General features: G+C 42.6%; 1 protein-coding gene across 2 annotated transcripts in view; it reads left to right on the plus strand.

Annotated features, from left to right (window-relative positions):
* The first annotated feature begins 1,659 nt into the window (after positions 1 to 1,659).
* GAREM1 (GRB2 associated regulator of MAPK1 subtype 1) overlaps positions 1,660 to 26,595 on the plus strand; it is a 186,463-nt gene continuing 161,527 nt past the window's right edge. For both annotated transcript variants that reach the window (XM_036885524.2, XM_036885533.2), the window contains exon 1: positions 1,660 to 2,109. In XM_036885524.2, the coding sequence (XP_036741419.2) occupies positions 1,995 to 2,109 (115 nt within the window). In that variant the 5' untranslated portion in view covers positions 1,660 to 1,994. The remainder of the gene's footprint in view (positions 2,110 to 26,595) is intronic.

Below are 26,595 nucleotides of genomic sequence, written 5' to 3' on the forward strand. Positions count from 1 at the left end.
CCCCTGACCCTGACCATTCGTAAATGTTCCTATATTGTTTTTGGAGTCTGAGCTTTATTTCCAGAAATGATTATTTAGATAGAAAAAAAAATTAGCAGCACTTAGCTTCTTAAGGTTTTTAAAAATTCTTTTTAATGTTAGCAAATCTTAATATATTATAGACCTGTGATGCAGAGCAAAATACAAATATTTCCCATGGCTTCTTCAAAAAATTAATGTGAATGATGCAAAGGTGAGAACTTTCAGCCAAATAATTTTGTGTAAATTAACACCAATGCTCCAAAGTGAGAGGACAAGGAAAGCCGGTGTAGAAGAATCTCCGCGTATTTTTTTTCAGTTGCTAAGGAGTGTTTGCTCACTGACACAGGCCCTAAGTACTCCGTGGAGGTCCACAGGTGGTTTTCAAGTCCCAGGTGCTTGATGGGCCTCGTGGCGCACGGGACACAAACTGCGCGCACCCTGCGACCTCTTAGCTCCGCAGCGCACAGGTGAGCAAGTCGCACCCTGCAGCCTCAGAGCTACTGTCAAACACCGGCTCAGGCCCAGGGGAGGCCAGGCTCAGTCCCGGGGAGACCATGTGCCACGGACAGCAGCCATGGGGCTGAGTCGGGCGCGGCCACCTGCACGCGGTGAGCTGACCAACGACCTGTCTTCCTGGCACACATGTCTACACGGTGCGAATTATCTCGGTCTCCAAGACTGCAGGGAACTGACTGCGAAAAAGAAGGAGACGAGCACGAGGCCCCGGGCTCCTAGTAACTGGCGTGGCTCTCTCTGCGGCTGGAGTCCAGCTTGGCCTTTGGGCACGGGTCCTGACCGCACGCCCACCTCCCTTGCCGGCGAACCCGGAGCCCCCGCCACCGTCCGGCACTCCGGCCTTTAGCACTCCGCCCGGCGGCCCAGGCCTACAGGGGCGGCAGAGCGCGGGCCGGGGACGCGCAGAGCAGAGCTGCGCGCCTTTCCCACCGCTGCCAGCGCCCCCCACCTCCCGGGACCCAGCCCGCCGCCCGCCGCGCCCCCACCAGATCCCAGCCTGCTGCCCACGCCCCCACCCCCAAGAGTCCTAGCCCACTACCACCCCCCACTGGGCCCCAGCCTGCCCTCCCCCCGCTGCCCCGGGTCCCGGCTCACTGCCCGCGGCCACGCCCCCTCCCCGAGCCCCAGCCTGCCCGTGCCCCCGCCCCCTCCTGGTCCCAGCCCGCGCACCGCCCTCCCAGCCCCCAGCCCAACCCCCAAGGGTCCTAGCCCGTCCCTCGCTCCCCCAGGTTCCAGCTCACCGCCCGTCCACCCTTCCCCACCCCCCCAGGTCCCAGCCCTCCGTCCGGGAGGTGAGCGCCCGCTGGGGCTCAGCCCCTCCCAGGGTTGGGTGGGGCGCGGGAGGGGCGGGGCCGGCACAGGCGGGAAAGACTCCGCTGCGGCGCTGGGAGCGGCTGTAGGGCGCCCGCGCGGCCGGACGGGGGAGCGAGAGCTAAAGCTTGCGGGGCCCGCCGAGCCTCCCACGCCGGGGCCGAAGCGCTGCCGCCCCTCCAAGCGCGCGCGGCCTCGGAGGGCGGGGCCCGGGCGGGGCCGGGGCCGGGAGGGGCGGGGCCTGGGCGGGGCGGGGCGGTGGTTCCAGAGCTGCGCAGGCGTGGCTCGAACCCGCTGGCCAGGGCCGGGAGCGCCGCGATGGCGTTCCTCGCGCCCGCGGCTCCTCCTCGCGCGCTCGCGGCGGAGGGAAGGCGGGGTGAGAGGAGGCGGAGGCGCGCGGGCGGCTGCCGCAGCCGCAGCCCCAGGGCCCGAGGAGGCGGCGCAGCGGGAGCTGCCGCAGCCAGCCCGGCCGCAGCCCGCAGCTGCGGGGCCGCCGCGAGTCCTCCGGGGGCCTGAGGCCGGCGGGGCGCCCGGCCATGCCCCGCGGCCGCCGCTGAACCGGGCGCGCGCTCCCCGGCCGCCTCGGCCCCGCGCCCCCGAGCGCGAGCAGCGGCGGCCGCCCCGGCGCGGCCGGCGAGGCGCGGAGGATGGAACCGGCGCCGGGCTGCAGCCTCAAGGACGTGAAGTGGAGCGCGGCGGCCGTCCCGCTCGACCTCCTGGTCAGCACCTACCGGCTGCCGCAGATCGCGCGACTGGACAGCGGTGAGTGCGCGGGGACGCAGAGCGCAGCCGGGGCCGGGACGGCCCGGCCCTGCGGCGGCCGGCGGCGCCTGGCCGGCGGCCCGGCGCCTCTGCAGGTAGAGACCGGGCGGACCCTGAAGAGTTCTCCCGGGCAACTTTCTCGCAAAACAGCTGTGCGCGGGGCACCTTTATCCCGGTGCCACCCTCCCCACCCCCCAGGCAGCCGCCGATTGCAGGGGGAGAGCTCCCGGGCGACCCGCGGGAGGGGTCGCGTCCCCCAGCCTTCTGCAGCCCGTCTGGTTCGTTTAGCCGCGCTGGAAAGAATTCAGGGCCGTGTATAGAAAATGTTTTTAGCGGGAGTGATGGTATGCTTAAGGTTAATTATTAGCTTAGCGCATTTCCAGTGTGAAGAATCTCAGTCACCAAAACCTATATTGACTTGCAGCCGGAGCTCAGAACTGAGAAATGCTTGTTTCCTGAAACTGACCCGCAGAAACCAGCCACACCCCCAGCCGTTTGCTCTGCAGGGTGGCATCTGTCGAGCGAGTTATTCACCTTTCCGTTTGGGTTGTGACTTGCACAGTGGCAATTCATGTGTGTTTTGTCTTCTCTTATGTTTTCACAATAACTTGAGTTGCTTTGGACTTCGTGCGATTTCAGACTGTAGGCAAAACAAGCTGGCTGCGCTGTGTGGCCGCTGTTCGCACCTGGGCCAGGCGGGCCGGCGGGCAACCAGCGCAGTGGTCCCGGGGCCAGGCCAGGGAGCTCTGAGCAGGAAGATGTCCCTTCAAGTCACAGGACTTTGGGTTTCTCCCCCTTTTTCCGAGTACAGAAGTGTGTAACTTGAGCTGTGTAAATAAATGCCCAAAGGCGTTTTCATCCTGTTTCTCACCGGTGGGGTTAGGTTAGCCATTTGAAGTACCGATTGGAAGCGTGCATGCTGGGAAGGTCCTGAAGGCTGCTAGCCTTGTCTGGTTGGTGGTAGTGGTGGCCATTCGAAATGAACCAGGCGTTTTAAAACTAGTACCGATGTGCTGATGAATCCAGGGAGACACAGGTGGTGTGTGGAGTCGGGCTGGGAAAGTGTTTTGTGTTTTAAATATGTGTCTGAAGAGCTTGTCAAAGTGTGTGTGTGCATATGATCACACTGTTTCATTGTCTTCCAAAACAGTGTTCATTGGAAGGGTGTGAGTCCACCTTTTCCCATCTCCTGTCATCAGTGCTCCCCCCACCCTACCCCAGAACTTCTTAGCTGGGTGGGGTCCTTGGTGCATGTGGTGTAAAAAGCACCCAAAAGCTTCATTAAACTACTACTAGTTTGAAGAGGCTGAGTATCAGTTGCAGACATAAATTTTCACTTTATTACCCACTTTCTTATCCCACCATTCATAAAAAGGCTCTGAATCAGCAGTGTACTCATCCCACACCCACACTTCTTTTGAAAATTAGGACGTGGGTAGCAAGTCTTAACACTGTGTCCTTTCAAGCTGTGAAATGGATTTTGGTTACTATGTGTAATTCCAATTCCTTGTTGTAAACTTTCCCTTGGTACTGCTTGAGAGTTGCAGCGGCACACACATTTGGAATCAGTGCCAAATACTGCTTTCTACCTTGTTTCCTCCATTTAACAATCCTGTCTTGTTTAGCTAGAGTTTTTGTCTTGAATAGCTGCATGACATAGCCACTGATGTCTGTGCCATATAACCTGGTCCCCTGTGGTGGACATCAAGCTGCTTTGTCCCTTACTATTTTAAGTTGTGATATAAGGAGCCCTCTTAGACATACATCTGTTTGCTTGGGTTAGGATGTACTCCTGTCCTGCGAATAAGTACATGAGTCCTTTAAGTCCTTGACACACACTGTCAAATCGCTTTAGAGACTAAAGTTGATACTCATTTACACTAACATGAGAATTGTAGGAGTACCACTCTCCCCACAGCCCTACAATACAAAATATTTTTAAAAAAAAAAGAAAGAAACTTTCCTAACTTGATGAGGGGAAAGTGTTAGCTTACCAGTTAAATTTGGATAGCCTTCAGAAGAGTCTATCGTAGAGTCCATGCTTATTTTTAAACATGCTTCACAGTAATGCTTAGAGCATGTAAATTTGGAGGACGTGCCTCCAAATTTATGAATGCTACACGTGAAATCTCAAGTTTTGTGTAGTCTGCTTGCCAGTTTTAATACTACAGGTATGTTTTACACACACACACACCCTGTATGTAGATATAAAAGGTGGTAATTTGCCAAATCACTTGTTAGAAATAAACTGGAAACATGCCACTTGTTGACATTATGCAAGAGAAAACTAGTGGCCAGTTTCATATTGTCTCAAATCCTCAGCACCCATTTTAAGGACGTTGGGAACCTGAGACTCAGAGAAATTGAGCGACATACCTAGTAAATGGTGGAATGGGATTTCTGGCTAATTTTCTAACTCTAAAGACAGGCCTTTTATCTCAAACTGTACTACCTCCTCATACTAAATGGAAGTAGGTTTAGAGTAGGTAGTTCTAAAGTCTGCTCTAAATAGCCCCACCATCTCTGAGAGCTTTAAAGTCAATGTTTTAAAACAGTGCAAATGCAGAATTAAGTGCTGGCCTCATCCTTGTCCATCATATTTAGATGACCTTCTGCTTCCCAAAGGAGTGGCTAGAAAGAGGTCAGGGGCAACAGTGAAGGGAACACAATCGGAAAGAAGGGGAAACATGGGTCTAAGGATGTGAAGTATGAAGTGTCTATTGAGATTGCTCCTTAATACATCTGCCATACTTAAAATATTAACACACAGTAAGAACTCCCCAGTTTTTTGCATTGTGCACATCCATCATGAAATGCCAGTCAGATGGACGTATTCAATATCACATCAGTGGTGACATTTGTCATCGTATGATAAGATAAATGCAAAATTAGGACGCTTTATTGCCTCATGAGTCTAGAAAACTCAAAAAAAGGAGCAAGTCTCCTTAGACATACATCTCATCCGCCAAGGTCTAACCCCATCAGTTAAGGTCAGATATGTAACCTCGTCATCAGTCTTAGAAACTGTCGGCTTTAAAGCCGACAGGCCCAACAAATGTGTTTATGAACAAGAAGAGGCAGAGAAAAGGTTTATCTCTAGTCCCTCCCCAGCCCATCTCACTCAAAACCAAGTTGGTAAGAAATGACTCATTCTGGGTGTCCTTAGTATTTCATCTTGGAAAGGCTTCAAAGGTTTGGTCTATAACAATGTTCGTCCAACTTTTTTGCTCCTATGGCTCTTAAAAGATTCTGAAAACTGTACCCTAAGCACACTTTTAATCTAATTGCAAAAACTTTTCATCCTAAATTTAAGTTGTTGCCAAGGATGTCATTTTGCAGCATGTTGTAAATATTGACCTTTTAAATTGTTACTACATCATTTAAAAAACTCTAGTAGATGTGTATTTGGTTCCCAGTACCACTAATTTTTCAAAGGGCATAAAAATTTACACCTTTCCCTTTTCTCCTTAAATTCATGTTTACATTTCCTTTCCCCTACAGCATTCTATCCCAGTGTAATATGTTTTTAGCTTGAAAGTGTCTTATTGGTCACTCTGTCATAGTTTCTGTAACAAAAAAGTATGTAAATTAAAATCCAGTATTGTGTATTTCTTTTGCCCATCAGTCTCTTCACATTTAACTATTTCCAGAAATTACCTGACTTGGAAAAGGAGTCCTTATCCAAACACTGGAGACTCATTTCTCCACAGGCACCAGCATCTTTATTTGTCCCTTTGTTAGTTGCCCTGGGGAGGTGTAGCCTAGAAAGATCTGGTGGAGGTAATGCACATGCATGGCCTTTTGTAAAACTGGAGGAGGACCCCTTGGGAAGTGAGGGAGAGAGGACAGCTTCCACTGGTCATGGGCGGATGTCACTCTGTGGATCATGCCCCCGGGCAGATCCATTTTTACACAAGAGAATATTTGAAAGTTGGAGATCTGGGAATTGACTCCCTTACAGCTATGAGCCCCTTGGGAAGTGTTGGTCTTACTTCAAACTTGCACCCAGTTGGAAGAATGCTGGTGTAGAGCAGAGAAAGATGGCTCTGCTGTGGCTCTGCTGGCTGAAAGGAGGAAGGCCCGGGTTGCATGGAGTGCCAGGGAGAGAGCGACATGGACGGGAGGGCTTAGAGGCCACTGCGGAGGAAGGTCAGAGGCAGTCCGCCCTAGTGCAGAGCAACTGGAGCTGGTTCTAACCCTCCTGAGTGTCGGCACTGTGGAACGTGGCCCTTGCTGTGCGCTGAGGAGCTCCTTCAGCTTCTGCATTTCTGCACTTGGAGGGCAGAGGAGCAGAGGCCAGACACGCAGATGGCAGTGAGGGTCCACATGGCTCTTTGCCAGTGTCAAAGGTGTTTCTAGATCTGTGTTTTATCTTTGAAATTAAGTTCTCAAAATCTACTCCATGGCTTGTTATATGTATATACATATATGTACTTACACATGTATTTCAAAAAATATTTCAAGAAAATGTTTTTTCTGAAGTCACTTAGTATAAATCTTGTTCCAGGAAAGCTATCCATATCTCTGGCCTCGTTTACCCTGGCATTCCGTATGAGAGGGTACATAAAGCCCCAGGTGGGAGAGACAGTACCTTAAAGCTGGATTTGGAGCCAGGAAACCTACAGTTACAGATAGTGTCATTTCATAGCCATGGGATCTTTTCAGGTCTCTTAAACCCTTTGATTGTAGTTTTCTCATACAGAAAAAGAAGGTACACTGTACCTGCCCGTGTATCTCATGGTTACCCATTAGTTTGTTGATTCAGTCAGTGAATATGTTATAAGCCTCTACTGTGTGTCAAGCCTATGACAGGTACTGAGACGACAGCATGGGACAAATCAAGACAAAAACCTCTGTCCTTCTGTGTATCTACTGACTATGATACTTAACTGCAGTGAGATCTGTGAAATACATGTGTATTGGGAAACAATACACACCTTTAAGCTGGGTATCATGGAGGAGCAGGCCAGCGGAGGGGGAAGCTCTGGAGTATAGCATTAACAACAGAAGTTCACTGAGTAATAAACAGATTTCATTATCCTTGTACAGATAAAGAAACTGAGGGAAATGTTCTCAAACTCAATGGGTGAACCTTAGTTTATTTCCTTCAAGTGTTCTAGGTAATACACAGGTTTTAAAAAGGTGGCATAAAGTTTTTATCAGACAGAAAGTGTTAGGAACTAATTCACCCAAGATTGAGCTTGAAATAGATCAGAGCAGGAAGTTGGGAAAGAAAATTTTGAGTTAATTCAGAATCGCACGTGAGCCTGACCAAACTCTACCAAGACACTTGAATTATTTTAGCATGTGCTCATTGCTACTTTTACTGGGTTGATGGTGATGTTCTGATCACCTGTAGTTATATAACTGTAACTAGGAAAGAAGTCCCTGGTATAATGTTACAAACAAAGTGGGTGATAAGAAAGTTCTCTTGAATATTCTTTTATATACCATATGCTTTTGTTTTCCTCTAGATATCACCTATTCTTATTGGCTATGCCTAAAAATTATGGAAAAAGAATAGGAGAAGATCTTGTAGAAGACACTGGGTGGTGATAAACTTTAGACCTACAAGACAAGGTTTGGACATAGCTCCTTCGATGCTCTTGCTTTTCAAGTAAGATGGCTGTTTTACATAGCCAGTAAAAATTTTAAGACGCTAGGTTCATCTGTAAAAGGAAAACTAGTTTGACCATTGTGATCGACTGCATCATATCTCAGAGAGCATTTCAGTCTCTTTCGCTCATCTGGCTGCCTTATTGCAAGAGCAGGTGCTAGGAGACTGGCTTGTAAACTCATTTATTTCTGTTTGTGATCCTGAGGTATCTGCCTTTTCACTTACTGAGCTGTAGTTCTAGAAGACTCATAAACTCCCTCTCATCTTAAACAGGACTATCAATCTTAAGAACACCAGCTATTATATGCAACTTGAAAAATAACTTTTGTTGCTGGGTTATATATTATTTTGTCATACTTGACAAAATATAAAATACCTGCTAAAATATTTTAAATCTCATGGGATTAATTCTCCTGTAAAAAACACTTTCACATAAAGATGCTCCCCCACATCTCAGCCGCCACCTTACTCCCAGTTTCACAAGAATGTTTACTTGAACGTCAGGTGAAAAGTATCTGAAATTATTTTTGCTATTTCCCACCTCCTAGCACAATGCCTGGCAGGTAGGAGGTATTCAATAAATGAAAGAATGAGCACATCTCAATATTAAAAATTTTAAGATCCAAAATATTGATATTACTAAAGCTGTCTGTGACCTCTACAAGTCTGAAATAGAATTTCACTTTTGTTTCAATTGAAATAGACATTACATTCCTAAATGCATAAATTGAAACTAAGATGGTAGGTCCTAAAATTAGCAGTCAGAAAAATAGAGACCAGTGGATCATCCTGATAAAGTAATGATTCTTAGGGTCATTAGTTATCAATATTTTCAATGAATTATTTTTAGAAATTGCAGTTTATTTTTAGATTTTTTTGCTCCCTTGCGAGTTCTTTCATTCTGAAATTAAGATGCCTCCTTTACATATTACATGTAGTTATGTCATTGAATTTTTAATCTTATATGGGCTAGAATGCCATAAATCTTCCAAACTACACGGCTCTTACTACAATAAAGAGAAGGCCTGATCGGATAGTCAGCCAACCACTTAACATGGTCTTATCTCCTCAGGCACTAGGAATTTTACTTCTAACCAAAGCAGGCCACTTGGTCTGAATAGTGTCACAAAACTACAACTGCTAATTTGGTACCGTTGTCATCTTCCTAGAATAGCCCCAAGATTGACTCAAAGCCACAGTGTCTTAATCCCAGACAATAAGTTTCCTCTTAGGCTACAGCAGGGGTATTACACAGTGGTAACCACGGGAAAAAACAGTGTTCCTGAGCCTTTTTCCAGTTCTGTGAACGAATTACTTCAAAAGTATACAACAAATCATTTTAATTTTAACCATTTAATTGATCCTGCTAATTCTTAAACCTAGTTTCAAGTATTTAAGTACCACTTGGACTTTTATAGCTTAACCATTGTTTAATAAATAACAAGTTGTTGAATTTAAAATGCAATATGAAGTTTTATAGTTATGAAGATACTTGTTATTCAGGTTAATACTTAACATCTACAGTATGTTATTATGATTAGGCCTGGTTACAGGTTAGAAGGGAATGTGACCCACTTAACTAAGTATCCATGTGAAAATTTAAAATAAATTGTGTTCTGTTGTTTTCTCCACTCAGTGGAGAAAATATTTCCTTGTTCAGGATTTTTTAACAGCTTTCTCAATACTAGACTCTAAGATGTTAAAAATGAAAATTTGCTCTTGATTAGCAAATTAGTTCACATTAACCGTATTTTCCTCCTTAGCAGGGAATTAGATTCAAATATCTAAAAGTAACTAGAAAAGGGTAAATGCTTGCTTTTCTGTTTTTAAATATATCTGTTACCTTGTGAGTAATTAAGAACATTTGTTATAACACTGGTTATAACAGAATCTGTCATCCTTTCAAAAAATGGTTAATGAAACGCCTGAGGAAGCTCAATTGAGTAATTCCAGGACCTTCATCTGTACAGATGCTGTATTCTCTGATTGATACTCACGTTGAATGGCCTCTCTCTAGAAGCAATGGGTAAGCAAGGGATGGCTGGAATCAAAGAACTAGTATCTATTCCATTGTCAGTCCTGGTCTTAGGAGCTTGTGCTCTGAGATCAATCAGTGAGTTTAGTATTAACAATTTTGTGTTTCAGGTTAACATTTAAAATAAAGCAATATCCATATTTACCTTGGGTCACTGACCCACAAAGTCAACCAAGCACTAGACCCAAGTTAAAAACAATTTACTTAGTTATGTCTAAAGAGAGAGAAGTCTAGAAGGTTCAGATTACCTACTTAAAAATAAATAAGTACCATAAAGCTTTATACAGTTATTCTGATGTTATTTTTTTCTTGTTTATTTTGGCCCCATCTTTTGATCAGTTAAAAGGGAGCCACAGAGAGTAGATAGGATCAGAAGACATTTTCACAAACTCATCATGAGGTGGTGCATCACTGAAGGTTAATTTCAGTTGTGCAAAACAGGACAAAAAAAAATAGTGGCTTATACAAAGAGATTTCTTTCTGTTTCATATGAAAGAAGTCTGAAGATACATAGATGGTCCATGACGGATATGACACATCCACAGGGTGAAACACTTGGGTTCCCCATGTCTTTCTGCTTTGTTATCCTTAGCCGGGAGTTTTCACTTCATGGTCCTTAATGGCTGCTGGGGCTCTAGCCATCCTGTCTGCATGCCAGAGAACAGGAATGGCACAAAGGTATGTCTTACCACCAGTCCTAACACAGCACTTCATTTCTGTCCCGTTGGTCAGCACTTAATGCTCTGCCATATGGACAAGAAAGCAAGGGGCTGAAGTCCTTTAACTGGCCACAGTGCCCAGGAGTTCTCAGTGCAGGGAACGGGGGCATTTGATACTGAGAACCATCTGTTGGTCTCTGCCACTCAGATTTTTGCTCTGATACCTTTCCTTCACTTTTTTCTCCTGCTCAAAACTTAACCACTAAAATAGCCGTGCAGTGGGCCCTAATGCCCCCGCATCTCCTATCCAGGCCCTTCCTCAGCTGAGAGTGAATGTCTGGCCCCAGTTGCCTTTTCTGTGATCCTCAGGCATCGGCCAAAACCGTAAAGCAGCTCCATTTAAGACACCTTTTTTAAGACCTTCTCTTACTTCATAAGAAAACCATTAAAAACTATGTACTTGTAAGAAATTACTGTTATAAGGCACACTTCACATTCATTTTTGACTTGCACACTTTTCATATTTTCATTCTGATCTGATACACACAGTAAGGGTAGTTGTCCCAAATTTTTTTCCTGCTCTATTCCTTTTGCTAGAGCAGCTTAGTGGTTATGTTTAAAAAAAAAAAAAAAAGGGATAGTTACTATTTTCCTCCAGATCATTATTATAAAGAATTTGGAAAAGATAGACCAAAAAATGACAAAAATGGATATCAGCTTTAATTCCAGAGGTTATGTAACTCATTATATAACCATTGTTAACATTTTCCTATTATTCAGACATGGTGTGTAAATGGAGACTGTATCTCAAAGTGAAGCCAAACTATGTATATAACTGCTTTTTGAATTTGACAGTAGGTCTTGAGTGTTTTCTTTCATTATTAATATTCTGTGAAAATAAAATTGTCATGACTGGGATTCTATTATTATCAATAAACTATTATTATACTTTATCATTTTCCAGTTGTTAGAGATTTTGTTGTTTTGAGTGTCATATTTTTGAGGATATCTTTTGTACCTAAATTTGGTAGTTTTACATCATTTCATTATTTTGGGTTCTTGGAAATGGGATTATTATTCAAAATTTATTATTTTTAGATTGTTGATATGTAATGCTCAGTTGTATCCAGAAAAGTTTGCATTAGCAGTGAATGAGTAAGCCTGTCACTTTCTGCGTCCTTGAATATCTTAGCTGTTTGTCTTTTTAAAATTAGATAATTTAAGAATTGGCACTTTTTCTAACTTATATTTGATTACTAGTAGAATAGCATCAGTAATCTTATATTTTTTAGTGAATTTTCTGAGCCTTTTGTTTAATTTTTGGTAGAGTTGTTTTCTTAAAGCTCCCATAATAAAATCAAAATCCTTTTTTCTTGATTTTCTGCAGGACGTATATAAATAATCTCCAGATTTTGTGTGTGTTTAATCACTTTTTAAGCTTCCCTTCTGTTTTTCTTCAGTTGATATTCATAGATAGGTATTACCTGTTTCTGAAACCAACCAATTGTGTTTACTTTAGTTTTCTTTATCAGCCTGGGTATTGGCTGTGTTACGTTCACTGTTGCTATGTGACCAGTTCTCTGAAAGAAAGAATCCCCCTCCATTGAATGAAATAGTCTCATGAAAGTGTCAGCAAAACTGTTGTGTAATCAAAACTATCATTATATTTGAATTCAAGTTATGGAGAAGTCCCCACAGATACTTCAATGTTGATCAATTTCTGTCATTGCACGAAACTAAGCTGATAAGCAAGGTGTGTCACTATTTGGTTTTATAGACTAAGAGTAAATTGACGAGTTTACAAAATACTTCATTCTTTTTACGTGTAATCCCATAACAGAGGCCGAAGGGCTATATTTTGGGCAGTTAAAGTTTTCCATGCCAGCTGCTCTCCTCTGTCTTGTATGAGATGGACTTCAGCAACTTGAAGCCTTTTGAAGCTCTTAACCAGAGTGCTGATGTGAGAGAAGAAATGCAGAGATTCACAGATAACTTCCAGACAGGGAATAAACAAGCTGGTTTGCATGTCATTTCATTTCTTCTGTTGAGTGTCTGTGCCAGTGTCTGCTTCAGTGTAAAGGTGAAGACTGAGAGAACCAGATATAAGAGAAGAAAAGCTCCGTTTAATTCTGTGCACAGGCAGTGATGGATGGGGAGTAAAATACACATCCCTCTGCCTGCTTGGCACCTGAAGGCTCTGTGAATAGTTGTATAATTAGAGGGTTGAGGCTACAGTTGCTAAAAGTGAAGTACAAGATGACTTTAAGACGATCTTTCAGTGCTAAAGAAGTTCTCTCTTACAGTTCCACCTGAACAATGTGAATTTCAGCTGTTTTTCCTTTCACGGTTCCCCTTGGCGTCAGCCCCCGCTCCTCCAACCCAACCCTGCCTGCCCACACAGTCCGCTATAATAATCCAGTGAGTATCCTTCATATTTTCTCCATGCCCATAGAATTCTACATCAATGTCAGATATATGTACAAAGACATACACTGAACCAGAATTTTGTCATTGCTTTATAAAAATGGGATTATATTATACATATTTGCATGTTATACTTTTTGGCCTCTTAGTTTATCACACATGGGAATCTTTTGGAGTCATCTGTTATAACTCATCTTTCTTAAACAGCTACATAATACTTCTGGTGCAGAAACACTTATTCTTCCCTTGATCGGTGCTCATTCGCTTCTGGTCATCGGCCTCATGAATGGGTCACTAGACCTCTGCTTACACAGTGTCGTCGGCATCGCCTCTGGGGAAGTCCACGGCTTCCACCAGAGCTGCCACTCGCGGCTTCTCCCAGAGCCGCCACTCCTCCCCCGAAACACTGTTGGTCACACTGCCGGCCTGATTCCCTTCATCTCCACGTGAAGACCAAAATTGAGGTTTTTTTACAAAAAATACAGGTACAAGTGGGTCTGCTCTTCCCATATCAAAGCCCAATTCATTCAAGTGGAGTGAATTTAACAGGTGTTGCCACAATGCTATCCAGAAAGTCCCTCCCAATTCTCATTTCCGTTGTTGATAGGTGAGGATACCATTTCTCCAAACCCATATCAGCATTAGATATTATGAAGTATTTTTTTAAAATCTGCGAGCCTGATGGGTATAAAATGAGATGTCACCACTGTGTCAATTGCGTTTGCCTTGCCGTCAGTGGTCTGGTGCTCTTTTTATGTCTGCTTCTCACTTAGACTACTATTCTGCAAATTGAAATCATACATTTTGAAATCACACATCTACTGTTGGCTTATTCTTGCTAATCTCTAGATGCTATATGTATGTTATAGAGATATTTTTACTTATTTACATTTATCTTACCTGTTGACTTTGCTTATATTGTATTTATCCATTTCAGACTTTTAATTTTTACATGAACAGACAATTCTCTTTTTCCTGCATTTTCACTCTTGGCTAATAAAGATCTCCCTGACATTTACCTGTAGTCTCTTGGATTTTGTAGGAAGATTAAAAATTTTTTTATTTAAGTCTTTAATCCATCTGGAATTAATTTCTGCATATGATGTAAGATTTTCATTTTCTCCCAGACTGTTGTGCCAGCCCATTTATTCAAAAGTATGCTTAACTACTGATTTGAAATGTTTGTCAAATATATTTTTCTCTTTAACAGAAAAAACAGCTGCACCTGTCTTTCAGGGAATGCCTCGAGCTGTGTTCTAAGAACACATATAGTTAATGAAATCTGAAAACAACACTTTATTCCCCAAAGAAGAGAAGTTGTGTCTAAAGCCATCCCTAATCTTGACTTTTCCAGTGGTTGTGGGAGGCCTGAGATTTGTTTTTCTAAAGACAGTTTTAATCATTTTAAAGCCAGTGGTTACCTTGGTGAGTCCAGGAAATGATGGTAACTTGTTAAATGCGTCTGAAAGCGGAGTCCAGATGCTTTGGCAATATGTTTTCTCCAGGGAAGAATTTGTTTTAAAATGATACTTTACTGGGCAGCTGTTCAAGTGTGTGCATGTGTGTGTGTGTAAGAGAGTATATGCCTTAGATGCCTTGCAGAACCTAAGAGGCACTTACAAGTTGCTCTCAACTTTAGACTACTTAATTAATACAAAGTGTATTTCCTCCACTCTTTTCTGGATGAGGGTCACACTTTCACACACTGTTCCTAGTGTGTGTGTCGATTGCTTAAAAAATCCCATAATGATGCACATAAGTTCATTTTTAAAGACCTACAGTAAATTTCTCTTACCTTCCCGGAAACCTTTGATTGGCATTGCCTTCCTGAATCCTCTTTCATGTGCAAGGACCAAAATAAGATCTTTTTAGGGCCTTAGATCTTGGTGTCAAAAACCCAGACTGTCTGCATAAATAAAGGAGGAATAAGTGTGAGAAGAGAACTCGTAACATACAGTATTCTCTGTCTGAGAGTTTTTCTACTATGTGGCCTTCGTGCAAAACTACAACAAAATCTGCAACCCGCATACCAGGAGGAGTTTTCTTAGGTTGGAGGTGGGTATGTGTGAGCATTTTATCACTTCTCTTTATAGTTATGTTTTCCTAAGCTATCTAAGAGCAGGCATCCTGTCTTCTCTTTCTGTTATGCATTTCACAGGGTCTAGCAGGGCCACCATTTGCCCAACAAATGAATCATAAATCTTGTCTGAATGACTGCCAGAGGGCTCTCAGAACACTCCAGCTTATCTGTGAAGTATGTGCAAACCCCATGCCAGTATGCGCACAGGTGCACCCTCTCTGCTCTGCACCTTCTGACCTTTTAGCAAGTTCTGGGCCAGGAAAGGAGTGATAATTCCAGCAGCCACTCCTTCAGCTCAAGAGTTTAAAATTCTTTTCCAATCTCTGATTTCTCAAGTTATCTCAGGACTAGAAAAGACCCAATCTGTGAGTATTATCTTATTTTAGGACTTACTGAATTATATTTACATATACTAACCTCACAGAAAGAATGTGAAAAATATTCTGAGGCTGGGTAAAGCCAACTCACCATTAAAATTTTGCTGGTTGAGCATTAATATTCAGCTATACTATTTATTCAAAAGCTGTTTAATTTGCCCTGATGTGTTATATTTCAAAGTAGAAATGAACATATTTTACTGATTCTAAATGGCACACATTTTAATACTTCTGAAGTTGGGGTGTATGTTATACTTAATGGCCTGTCAGCTTAAGCAGCTGTGTTTATTCCTTGATGGTCATGAAATAATGATTGCAAAACAGGTCGTGGCATCCTCAGTCACGTGGGCTGTGGTAGTCCCATGGGCTGCCTGTGAGCCAGATAATTTGGGGAGCAAAGCATATGTGTGAAACAAGGACTTTCAGTGGGTGTTCCAGTATAGAACTGGGAAATAATCTGAACTGAAAAATGAATGAATATTCTCTGCGCTGTCCATCATTAATTGAGAAAATATCAGGGTCACACTTAACGTTTTACAGATGCAGTTCCCTGTTACATACAACTGTGGTGCATTTTTTCTTTCACACATTTTCCAACTGTAAAGAGTAACTTGTTTTCTCTATCCAGTGGACTCTGACCTCCATGAGGGCAGGATTGCATCTTTCACGTTCTTCACTGTGTTCTCAGCACCTGGAAGTTTCCAAACTATGTTGCCTTGGCAGTAGGTAGGTGTTCAATAGAACCTTCTTTAAGGACTCTTTCGTGGCAGAATATACAGCACACACACACACACGCACAGTGTAGTGGGGTGAATGGCAGTTCCTAGAAAGATACGTTCATGTCCAAATTGCTGGAATCTCTTTGTTACCTTATTTGAAGAAGGGATCTTTACCAATGTAATTAAATTAACAGTCTTGAGATGAGATCATCTTGGATTAATTGAATGGGCTTTAAATCCAGTGGCTGGTGTCCTTCCAAGAGGAAAAAGGCAGAAGGAGATGTGAGACAGAAGAGGGGCTAGAGCTTGGGGCGCATAGCCCGCAGACCAGGGGCTATCTGAGCCCTCAAGGAGCTCGAGGAGGCAGAGGGCAGCATCTCCCCTAGGGCCTTCCAAGGGACTGTAGCTCTGCCAACAGCCCTGTTTTGGACTCTGACTTCCAACAGCAAGAGAACAAATTGCTGTTGTTTAAGCTGTTCTGTAGAAATTTGTTGCGGCAACTGTAGGAAACTACTGTACATACATATACACCCTGTATCCAGAAGCGCATACATATGTAAACACACAGTCACCCAATTCTGCTAGTCCCCATAGCTAAATAAAATGACAATTTTTAAAAATTAGAAGTTATGAATACATCACCTCCTCTGGATTTCCAGAATAATAGCATTTGCCCTAGCGTCCATCAGTAGGCTGCTGGGTAAGTGAGATTATGAGGTGTGGTTCTCAGCATCATTTCCTGACCGTGGATCCCATGCCTGCTGTCTTACAAGCACAGTGTCAAGTGCTGGGAACACAGGTGAACCAGTGCAGTCCTGACCCTCCAGGTGGAGGCCACTGGGTGGGAGGTTCTTAGGTAACTGTTACCACATAAAAAGCATGGAAATGCTGCTTCATCCAAAGACCAGCTAGTGTTGCCAAGAGCTCTTGAGGCAGGTTTCACAGAAAACATTGATTACTGAGCTTGTCTTTGAAGAGTGAGTAGAGTTTGGGGGGTGTAGAAGAAGGAGAAGGCTACTGCTGACAATGGAAATGTCCTGAACAGAGGCATTTGAGCAGGTGGTAGGAGAAAAGGTCCCAAATGTAAGTTGGACGCACATTTGAGTAGCTGTGACATATTGAAGTTTGACCTTTATCCTGTGACTAACCTGGTGGCTCTTAGCCATTTAGCCCTTTCAGGACATAGATAACAGATGGTGTAAAACAGCACATATGGCTGCTACAGATTCCACTTGGGTCCCAGGTTTTAATGGACTCTAATATAAAAATTGGTAAGTAATGAACTACCGTGATGTTTTAGTAACAAGTAAGCTGGTAATATCAGTAGCAGTCTCCAAAGAGACCCAGTGTAGAGTCTTGGGCCTTGTACATTTCCTTGTCCAGATACTGATCAACTCATTCCCTTTCTCAAGAAAACCTGTTGGAATTTGAGTATGAGTCAGGTTTTCATAGAGAAACTTGAATCCATTCTGGCTTTTAATTTAAGAATAAATTAGCTCACAAACTTTTAGTATTTTACTAAATACTAACAACACATTCTACAACCAGCTATATCACCACATCACAGTTTGAAGATCTGCATGTGGACAAATGACTCAGTTTTGTTCCTGGGGTACCTAGCACTGTGCCTATTTATAAAAGTGCTCCTCAAACATGTGTTAATATGAATAATGGGGAAATGTTGAAATGCTGCATATATGGGAAAGGCAAAATCAGACTTAGTTTCTAGAGGGCTTATTCTGGTATCATTTTGGAAGGTCATTTTGAGTGGGAAAAATTTGGAATTACAGAATGACAATATTTGGAAGCAGTCAGGTTATTATCAAGGAGAAAGATGGCCTGTAGCTAAAACTGGTTAAGTGGGAATATAAAGAAGGGAGGGAACTGGGAATGTTTTGATGGTGAGATTTCCAGCACTAATGGTTGGATATGGGCCATGAGGAGGAAGGATGCATTCAGGAGATCTGAGGTGCCTGGCTGGGGGGACAGCATCCTTACCAGAGGTGAGACACAGGCGGAGAGGCTGGCACGGGTGACTGCCACAGGCAGGGGAGGCTGGCGAGGCTGTGGTGACAACTCCAGAATGTCAGTGGGTGAGAAGAAGTTTATTTCTCCCTGTGCCATGCTTATCACGAGTTGGCTGGGAGCCCTGCTGTCTGTCATCATCCTCACCACACGTCCAGGCCCATAGGCATGTTCACTCTTCAGCACTTGTGGAGACAGGACAGAATGTGTCAGATCACAGCTGGCTCCTAAGGCTTCTGCCCAGAAGTGATGCACCTTACGTCTCCCACATTTCACTGTTAGTGGCAAATCCCGCGGCCACACCTGACTTCCAAGAGGGTAGAGCCATGCGGTCTTCCCATAGGCCTGGAACATGGCTCCAGTGACTGTGCAGCAGAAGGTGTGGGTAGGCAGCATGCTAATCTGTGCATGTTGAGCTTGAGGTATTTACATATGGTAAGTTTAGTTCAGAAGAAATTGGAAATCTAGACTTGCATTTTGAGAGAGGTAAGGGCTGGAGCAATGGCATTGGAAGCATGGTGGTCATAAAACAAGCCACAGGTGGGAGTATCATTGATCAGGAAGAACTAGAACCTGAGCTAATGATGGTAAAAGATCAAGGTTAATAAGATTGCAGTTATAAAGATTGCAACCCCATAAGCCATATTTTTTATCAGCTTGTTATAACTTTTAAGTAATTTTAAGTAACTATTGGCAAAAGGGTTGAATTAATCACTGAAACAGAATTTAGCTTTTTCAGACTACAAAATCACTGACTTACATTTAGTTAATTTAAAAGATGTCTTTAGATTTTTGCAGTAGGATTTCAGCCAATTTTCTAACCCAGCAGGAGAGAAATATTGCAAAGGATGCCACTGTAGTTTGAATTGATGATCAGTTATAAGTTGATTGACACTAAGAGTACTGAGTACTCAGAAAATTAGAATACCTTATAAAATTTTATAATTAGTTGTGCCTCAGACAGAAAGATATGGGCTTGACCTTGCTATAATGGCAGTAAGTACAAACCTATCAGTAATTATCTTAAATGTAACTGGACTAAATGCATCAATCAGAAGACATAGGATGGCAGAATGGATAAAGAAACAAGACCCACCTATATGCTGCCAACAAGAGACTCATTTCAGACCTAACAACCTATAGAGACTGAAAGTGAAAGGATGGAAAAAGATATTTCATGCAAATAAAAGGGATTGGTCCAACAAGAGAATATAACCATTATAAATATCGATGCACCCAACATAGGAGCCCCTAAATATATGAAATAAAAACTAAGAGACCTAAAGGGGGAAAAAGACAGCAACACATTCATATTAAGGGATTTTAACACCCCACTTATATCAATGGACGGATCATCCAGACAGAAAATAAGTAAGAAAACAGAGGCATTGAATGACATATTAGACCAGTTGGATTAACAGAAAGGTACAACACACTCCATCCAAAAGCAGGGTACACATTTTTCTCAAGTGCACATGGAATGTTCTTCAGAATAGATCATATATTAAGACACAAAAGGAGCCTCAATAAATGAAAAAAGATAGAAATTGTATGAAGCTTCTTTTCAGATCACAATGGTATGAAACTAAAAATCAATTTCATGAAGAAAACAAACAAAAAAACCCCCCACAAACATATGGAGGCTAAACAACATGCTTCTAAATAATCAAAGGATCAATGAACAAATCAAAGAGGAAATCAGACAATACATAGAGACAAATGAAAACAAAAATACAACAGTTCAAAATACATGAAATGCCACAAAAGCAGTTCTAAGAGGGAAGTACATAACAATACCGGCCTGCGTCAAAAAACAAGAACAGTCCCAAATAAACAGTCCAAATTCACAATTAAAGAAACTAGGAAAAGAAGAAAAAATGGAGCCCAAAGTTAGTTGGAGAGACATAATAAAGATCAGAGCAGAAATAAATAAAATAGGGAAGAATAAAATAATAGAAAAAAAATCAATGAAACCAAAAGCTGGTTCTTTGAGAAAGCAAACAAAATAGACAAACCCCTAGCCAGATTTATCAAGAAAAACACAAAATCAGAAATGAAAAAGACGTTACAACTGACACCACAGAAATACAAAAAATTGTTAGAGAATTCTATGAAGAATTATATGCCAATAAATTGAACAACCTAGAAGAAATGGAAAAATTCCCAGAAAAGTAAAACCTTCCAAGACTGGCCCAGGAAGAAACAGAAAACCTGAACAGACCAATTACCAATAATGAAATTAAGTTGGTAATCAAAAAAACCAACAAACAAAATTACAGCATCAAATGGCTTCACAGCTGAATTCTACCAAATATTTAAAGAAGAGCTAACACCCATCCTTCTTAAAGTATCCCCCAAAATAGAAGAGGAGGGAATACTTCCAAACTCATTCTATGAGGCCAGTGTCACCCTAACACAAAACCAAAGACACTACAAAAAAAGAAAATTTTAGACCAATATCCCTGATGAACATAGATGCAAATATCCTCAGCAAAATATTAGCAAACCAAATTCAAAAATACATCACAAGGATCATCCATCACAACCAAGTGGAATTTATAACAAGGGTACAAGGATAGTACAATATTCATGAATCCGTTAGTATGATAAACTGCTTTAACAAAAGGTGGGATAAAAGCCATGTCATCATCTCAATAAATGCAGAAAAGGCATTTCATAAAATTCCACATCTATTCATGATAAAACTCAACAAAATGGATATAAAGGGAACATACCTCAACATAATGAAGGTCTTTATTAACAAACCCATAGCTAACATCATATTCAATGGCAAAAGGCTGAAAGCTTTTCCTCCAAGATCAGGTTCAAGACAAGGATGTTCCACTCACACCACTTTTATTTAACATAGTACTGGAAGTCCTAGCCATGGCAATCAGACAAGGTAAATAGATAAAAGGCTTCTACATTGGTAAGGAATTGGACAGTTTTACTTGTCACCTTTTTCAGTTTACATGAAGTATACTATATAGAAAACCCTAAAGACTCCACCAAAAATCTATTATAACTAATGACTGGATTCAGCAAAGTTGCAGGATACAAAATTAATACACAGAAATCTGATACATTCTTATATACTAACAATGAACTAGCAGAAAGAGAAATCAAGGAAACAACTGCATTTATAATTGCATCAAAAAGAATAAAATATCTAGGAAAAAACCTAACCAAGGAAATAAAAGATGTGTACTCTGAAAACTATAAGACACTGATGAGAGAAAGGAGACACAAATAAATGGAAATTTATCCTGTGCTCATGGATAGGAAGAATTAATATTGTCAAAATGGCCATCCTGCCCAAAGCAATTTACAGATTCAGTGCAATCCCTATCAAAATACCAATGACATTTTTCAATGAACTAGGGCAAATAATCCTAAAATTCATATGGAGCCACAGAAGACCCCAAATAGGCAAAGCAAGTCTGAGAAAGAAGAACAAAGCTGGGGGTATTACACAACCTGGCTTCAATCTCTACTACAAAGCTACAGTAATCAAAACAATATGGTACTAGCACAAGAACAGACCCGTACATCAATGGAACAGAATAGACAGCTCATATATAAACCCAGCATATATGGTCAATTAATATATGATAAAGGAGCCATGAATATATGGTAGGGAAAAGACAGTCTCTTCAATAACTGGTGTTAGGAAAACTGGACAGCTGCATGTAAGAGAGTGAAACTGGACTACTAATTTCATACACAAAAGTAAACTCAAAATGAATTGAAGACCTAAATGTAAGACATGCAATTCTTAGAAGAAAACATAGGCAAAAATCTCTTGAGAATAAGCATGAGTAATTTTTTTCTGGACACATCTCCCTGGACAAGGGAAACAAAATAAAAAATGGACAAGAAGAACCACATAAAACTAAAAAGCTTCTGTTCTGTACAGCAAAGGACACTTTCAACAGAACAAAAAGGTAACCTGCAGGATGGGAGAATATATTCAAAATCCATTAAGGAGTTAACTTCCAAAATACATAAAGAATTCATATGACTCAACACCAAAGTAATAATAATAGTAACCCAAATAAAAAATGGATGGAGAACCTGGAGAGACATTTTTCCAAAGAAAAAATACAGAAAAAACAAAACAGGTACATGAAAAGATGCTCCACATCACTAATCATCAGGGAAATGCAGATTAAAACCACAATGAGATATCACCTCGCACTGGTAAGAACGGCCACTATCCAAAACACAAGAAATAACACTGTTGGTTCCTACACTGTTGGTGGGAATGCAAATTGGTGCAGGCACTGTGGAAAGCAGGATGGAGGTTCCTCAAAAAACTAAAACTAGAAATACACAACCTAGTAACTCCACTTCTAGGAATTGACCTGAAGAAAACAAAATCCCTGATTCAAAAGGACATATGCACCCCTATGTTTATTGCCCCATTATTTACAATAGCCAAGATATGGAAGCAACCAAAGTGTCCATCAGTAGATGAACGGATAATGAAAATTTGGTACTTGTACCCAATGGAATATTAATTCAACCATAGTAAAGAAATCCTGCCATTTGCAACAACATGGATGGACTTAGAGGGCATTATGCTAAGTGAAATAAGTCAGGCAGAGAAAGACAAATACCATATGATTTCACTTATTTGTGGAATCTAAAACAAAACAAATGAACAAAACAATAGTAGACACATAGATGCTGAGAAGTGACTGGTGGTTACCATGGGAGAGAGGTTGGGGTGGATGGGTGGAGAGTATGAGGGGGAGAACAGGGCACAAAATCTCCATCAGGAAATAAAATGGTCACAGGGATGGAAGTGCAGCACAGGGAATAAAGTCAGTAGATAGTAACCACACTAGTTGGGGTGAGGATTTCAAACTGTGTGTAACTGTTGAACTACTGTGTTGGATACTTGAAGCCAATGTAATATGTATGTCAACTATACTTCAATAAAAATAAAATAACAGTTCCATATTCCCCAAACAAGCAAAGCCATTGATGTTTACTCTTAGATGATAATTGTGACTAACATTCATTGGGGACTGAGTATGGTGCTGGCTATTTATTGTACAGCACTTTGTATATGTTTGCTTGTTTAATTCTCATAGTAGCTCATTGACATAAGGCTGCCTGCAAGGAACAGAGGCTGAGAGAAAGGGAGTAATTTGCTCGAGGTCACACAGCTGGAAGGTGGAGAAAGCAGCAGCCAGCCAGTTGTAGCACCCTGCCTGTAGCAGCTCCTGTACCCGCCGTGCCCGTTATCAGGCCCACAGGGAGCTTTCTCCCCTTCACACTGTACATGCAGAGTGGGGGACTCTCTTGTCAGCTGTTTTTATTACAAATGGAGCCACTAATGGGCAGGGTACCAAGGATAGGCTTGATTGTGCTACGTGAAGTCAAGAGAACCACAGGGGCCCTACAGAACTGCTCATAGAGGATGGGAACTAACCTGGTCATGGACTTACCAACCAAGGTAGGTTTTCTGTTTTAAATGTCTATCTTCCTACTCATCCTCCCAACAGGACAGACTGGAGGTGGCATGTGACAATTAAAGCAAAATAAGAACTGTCTTCATTTTTCCTTCTTGGCATGTAAAATGCTTGTTCCCTAATTGTTTTCAGTGGTACATACATACATATGTGTGAATTTCTGGATGTAGACCCATAGTATAGTAATATCTATCACTTATATTGGGGTGAGACTTGGCAAAACTCTCACCTTCTTCCAGAGAGGCTGTGCTTCTGATGTCCACCAGTTACAAGCCCCACTTACAGTCAGGTCCTGTCCCTTAACTGAGGATCTAGGATATTTTATGACTAGGAAGTACGGTAGCGAATGCCGTGGGAGCCAGGGTCTGCTGGGGCCATCCAAAGGAACAGGAAAGGACAGGAGAGACACGATCAGGGCGTGTGGTCACACTTCAGCTGGATACCAGCAGGTGGTCCTCTCCTCCCCCAGGACATCTCCCTACTTTTTATACTGTGTACTGATTGCAATGAGTTCAAAGTGGTTCTTGCTTACCTTTGTGGCAATCTGATGAGAGCTGCAAACAGACATATGCACAGAGCTTTTTACTTAATTGCCAAGTGTTCATTGCCTCCCCTTTCCCTCACTGCCGCCAAAGGACTCAGACCTGTGCTGGTTCTCACTGCAGGGAAGGTGGCTCCACCTTGCTGGCGGCAAGACGCCCTGCCGCAGAGTGCAGCCACTCAGGTTTAGGAATGGAGAGGCACACCCATCATGGTTATTTTATCTTCAAATCTTCAGTTTAGGAGATAGCTTTCAGCAGGTTGGGATTTTATCAGCGTGGGATTGGGGGAGGTGACAGTGCCCTAGAGTGGGAAGTAGTATACTGAGGCTTCTCGAAAATGGAAGTAGGTGCTATTTACACAAATCTGGTTTCTCTTTGAGCTTCCCACCAAATGGCAATGGATTGCCAGACAGGGATTGGCAAATTGTGACCCATGGTCCAGATCTGGCCTGCTGCCTCTTTAAGTAAATGAATTTTTATTACAATATAGCAACACCCATGTTGTCAGACATTGTGGCTGCTTCTGCACATCAGCAGCAGAGTTAAGCTAAGACACAAACATTACACAGCCTGTGAAGCTAAGATTTTTACTCACAGGCACTTGGCAGAACGAGTTTGCCCTCCCTTGTCCCAAGCCATCTGTTCATACCCAGTTTCATTGTTTTTGTACATAAATGAAAGAGATGTTTATAGATTCTGGCAAACTAATGTGGACACAGACTAGTCTCCCATGTGCTCATGGTTTACTAGATGGTGGGTATCCGAGAGTGGGGCGAGAGAGCTCTCAAAGTAAACCCAGTTAGAAATACAGTGTCGCAATTTGTTATTCTTGTGCCCTGTGTTTGTGAAATGGCTGATTTCCATCCTTGGCCAGGCTGTCCAGTGAGCTGCCCACCAAATGGCAATGGATTGCTAGGCAGGGATTGGCAAATTGTGACCCACGGTCCAGATCTGGCCTGCTGCCTCAGAACATACTTAGAGCATACAAGCTGAATTCCTTAGTGTGACCCTACATCGCAGAGAATCGGGAAAGCAGTCCACCTCAGCAGTCACACATCATGAATTTCAATAACATGACTTCTAAATTATGTGGTCTCTAGGCTCTCCATGGTACCTCCCCTCATTAATGTCACTCAAAACTGCCTAAGAAACAGAAAGAGCAGTTTGGGGTCATGCTTGTGATGTGTACACAGATGAGAACTCCAAACAAGTGCAAGGCCCCTGCCCTCAAGAAATGTAAATTCTAGTACTTTATTAATACTAGCGTTGTATTTTCTACGATTCCAGGAAATTTGGAAGATGTAAGAAAATACTAAATCTGTACTGATCCTAAGAAGTAATTATTAATCATCTATTGCTTTCTTGTAAACATAATTTTGTTGACTTCACCACCACATTGATAGAAGAAAAGAAAAAATTGCATTAATGTGTCTATAATTCCCCTTTTAAAAAGTTTACTTTTCTATAAAGCCAAGAACATTTTTTATGATATAGAGAGGAGCATGTCTCATAACACCAGTAGGACTATGACTTAGAAATGTATTTGATGAGTGATTTTGTTTAATGATCTTTCAAATATGTAAAACTGAAAATTGGAAGTAGAGAATTTGGTTGAATGTTTTGATATAGCTAAGTTAACTGATCTCTTACTAGAGCTACAGATAGAAATTCCAACTAGAAAAAGTCGTAAATTTGTAAATACATATTCATAGGTTCTTTGACTTCAAACATGGGGGAATAATTTGTGTAGTAACATACACGAATTGCAAGAAACCCACTCACAGCTTCCTACTGGTTGTAACGTAGGTGGCGGTGCGGCCCAGCGTGTGAGCTGGTGTGACTGCCGTGTGCGCACTGGTGACAGGACAGGACAGTGCAAACGGTGTACAACAGAGAAGGCGCAGCGTGGAGTGCCCTGTGTGTGTGTGTGGTGCCATCCTGGGCGCTGAGGGCTCGTGGCCGTTGAGCCTGCTGGGTGGTGCCCAGGCCCCTCAGTGAGATCCGGCTGCCCAGCCACTGGCAGATCGTGCCTGGTGACTCACCCTTGCTGGGTGTCTCTGTTTTCATCCTGTACTTAGCTGAGTTTGATCTTCACAGTGTCTGGAAACTTTAACTCCCACATGCACTTATCTAGTGATTGCAGAGGCTGTGAGGGGATTCGAGAGTGGTGGCCGGAGCAGCACTGCTCATTCAAGGCCTCTGGACGAGCCCATAGTCACAGCGACACACCGAGTAGAGAGGCGCCGGCGCTGCACTGGCTGGCTTCCACCTGGCTTTGTTTTTCTTCTGGTTGTTTGGAAATTGTTATATTTTTGGACCCCAGTAAGATAATGGGTTTCATCCCCAAATCCCTCGACTTACGAATTTGGGAAACTGAGGAACTCTTCTGAATTTGTTTCCTTAGATGGAGGGTCCTGGTTTTCCCAGGACTGTGCCTCCTGTCCCAGTGTCATTATGAATAGCACCCATTTTCCATCTCTGAAGCATCCTGGTTTGGACACCCCATTTACAGGTGAAGTGGCCATAGT

Source organism: Manis pentadactyla, chromosome 6 (assembly GCF_030020395.1).
Source record: "Manis pentadactyla isolate mManPen7 chromosome 6, mManPen7.hap1, whole genome shotgun sequence".
NCBI classification, from domain to species: Eukaryota; Metazoa; Chordata; class Mammalia; order Pholidota; family Manidae; genus Manis; species Manis pentadactyla.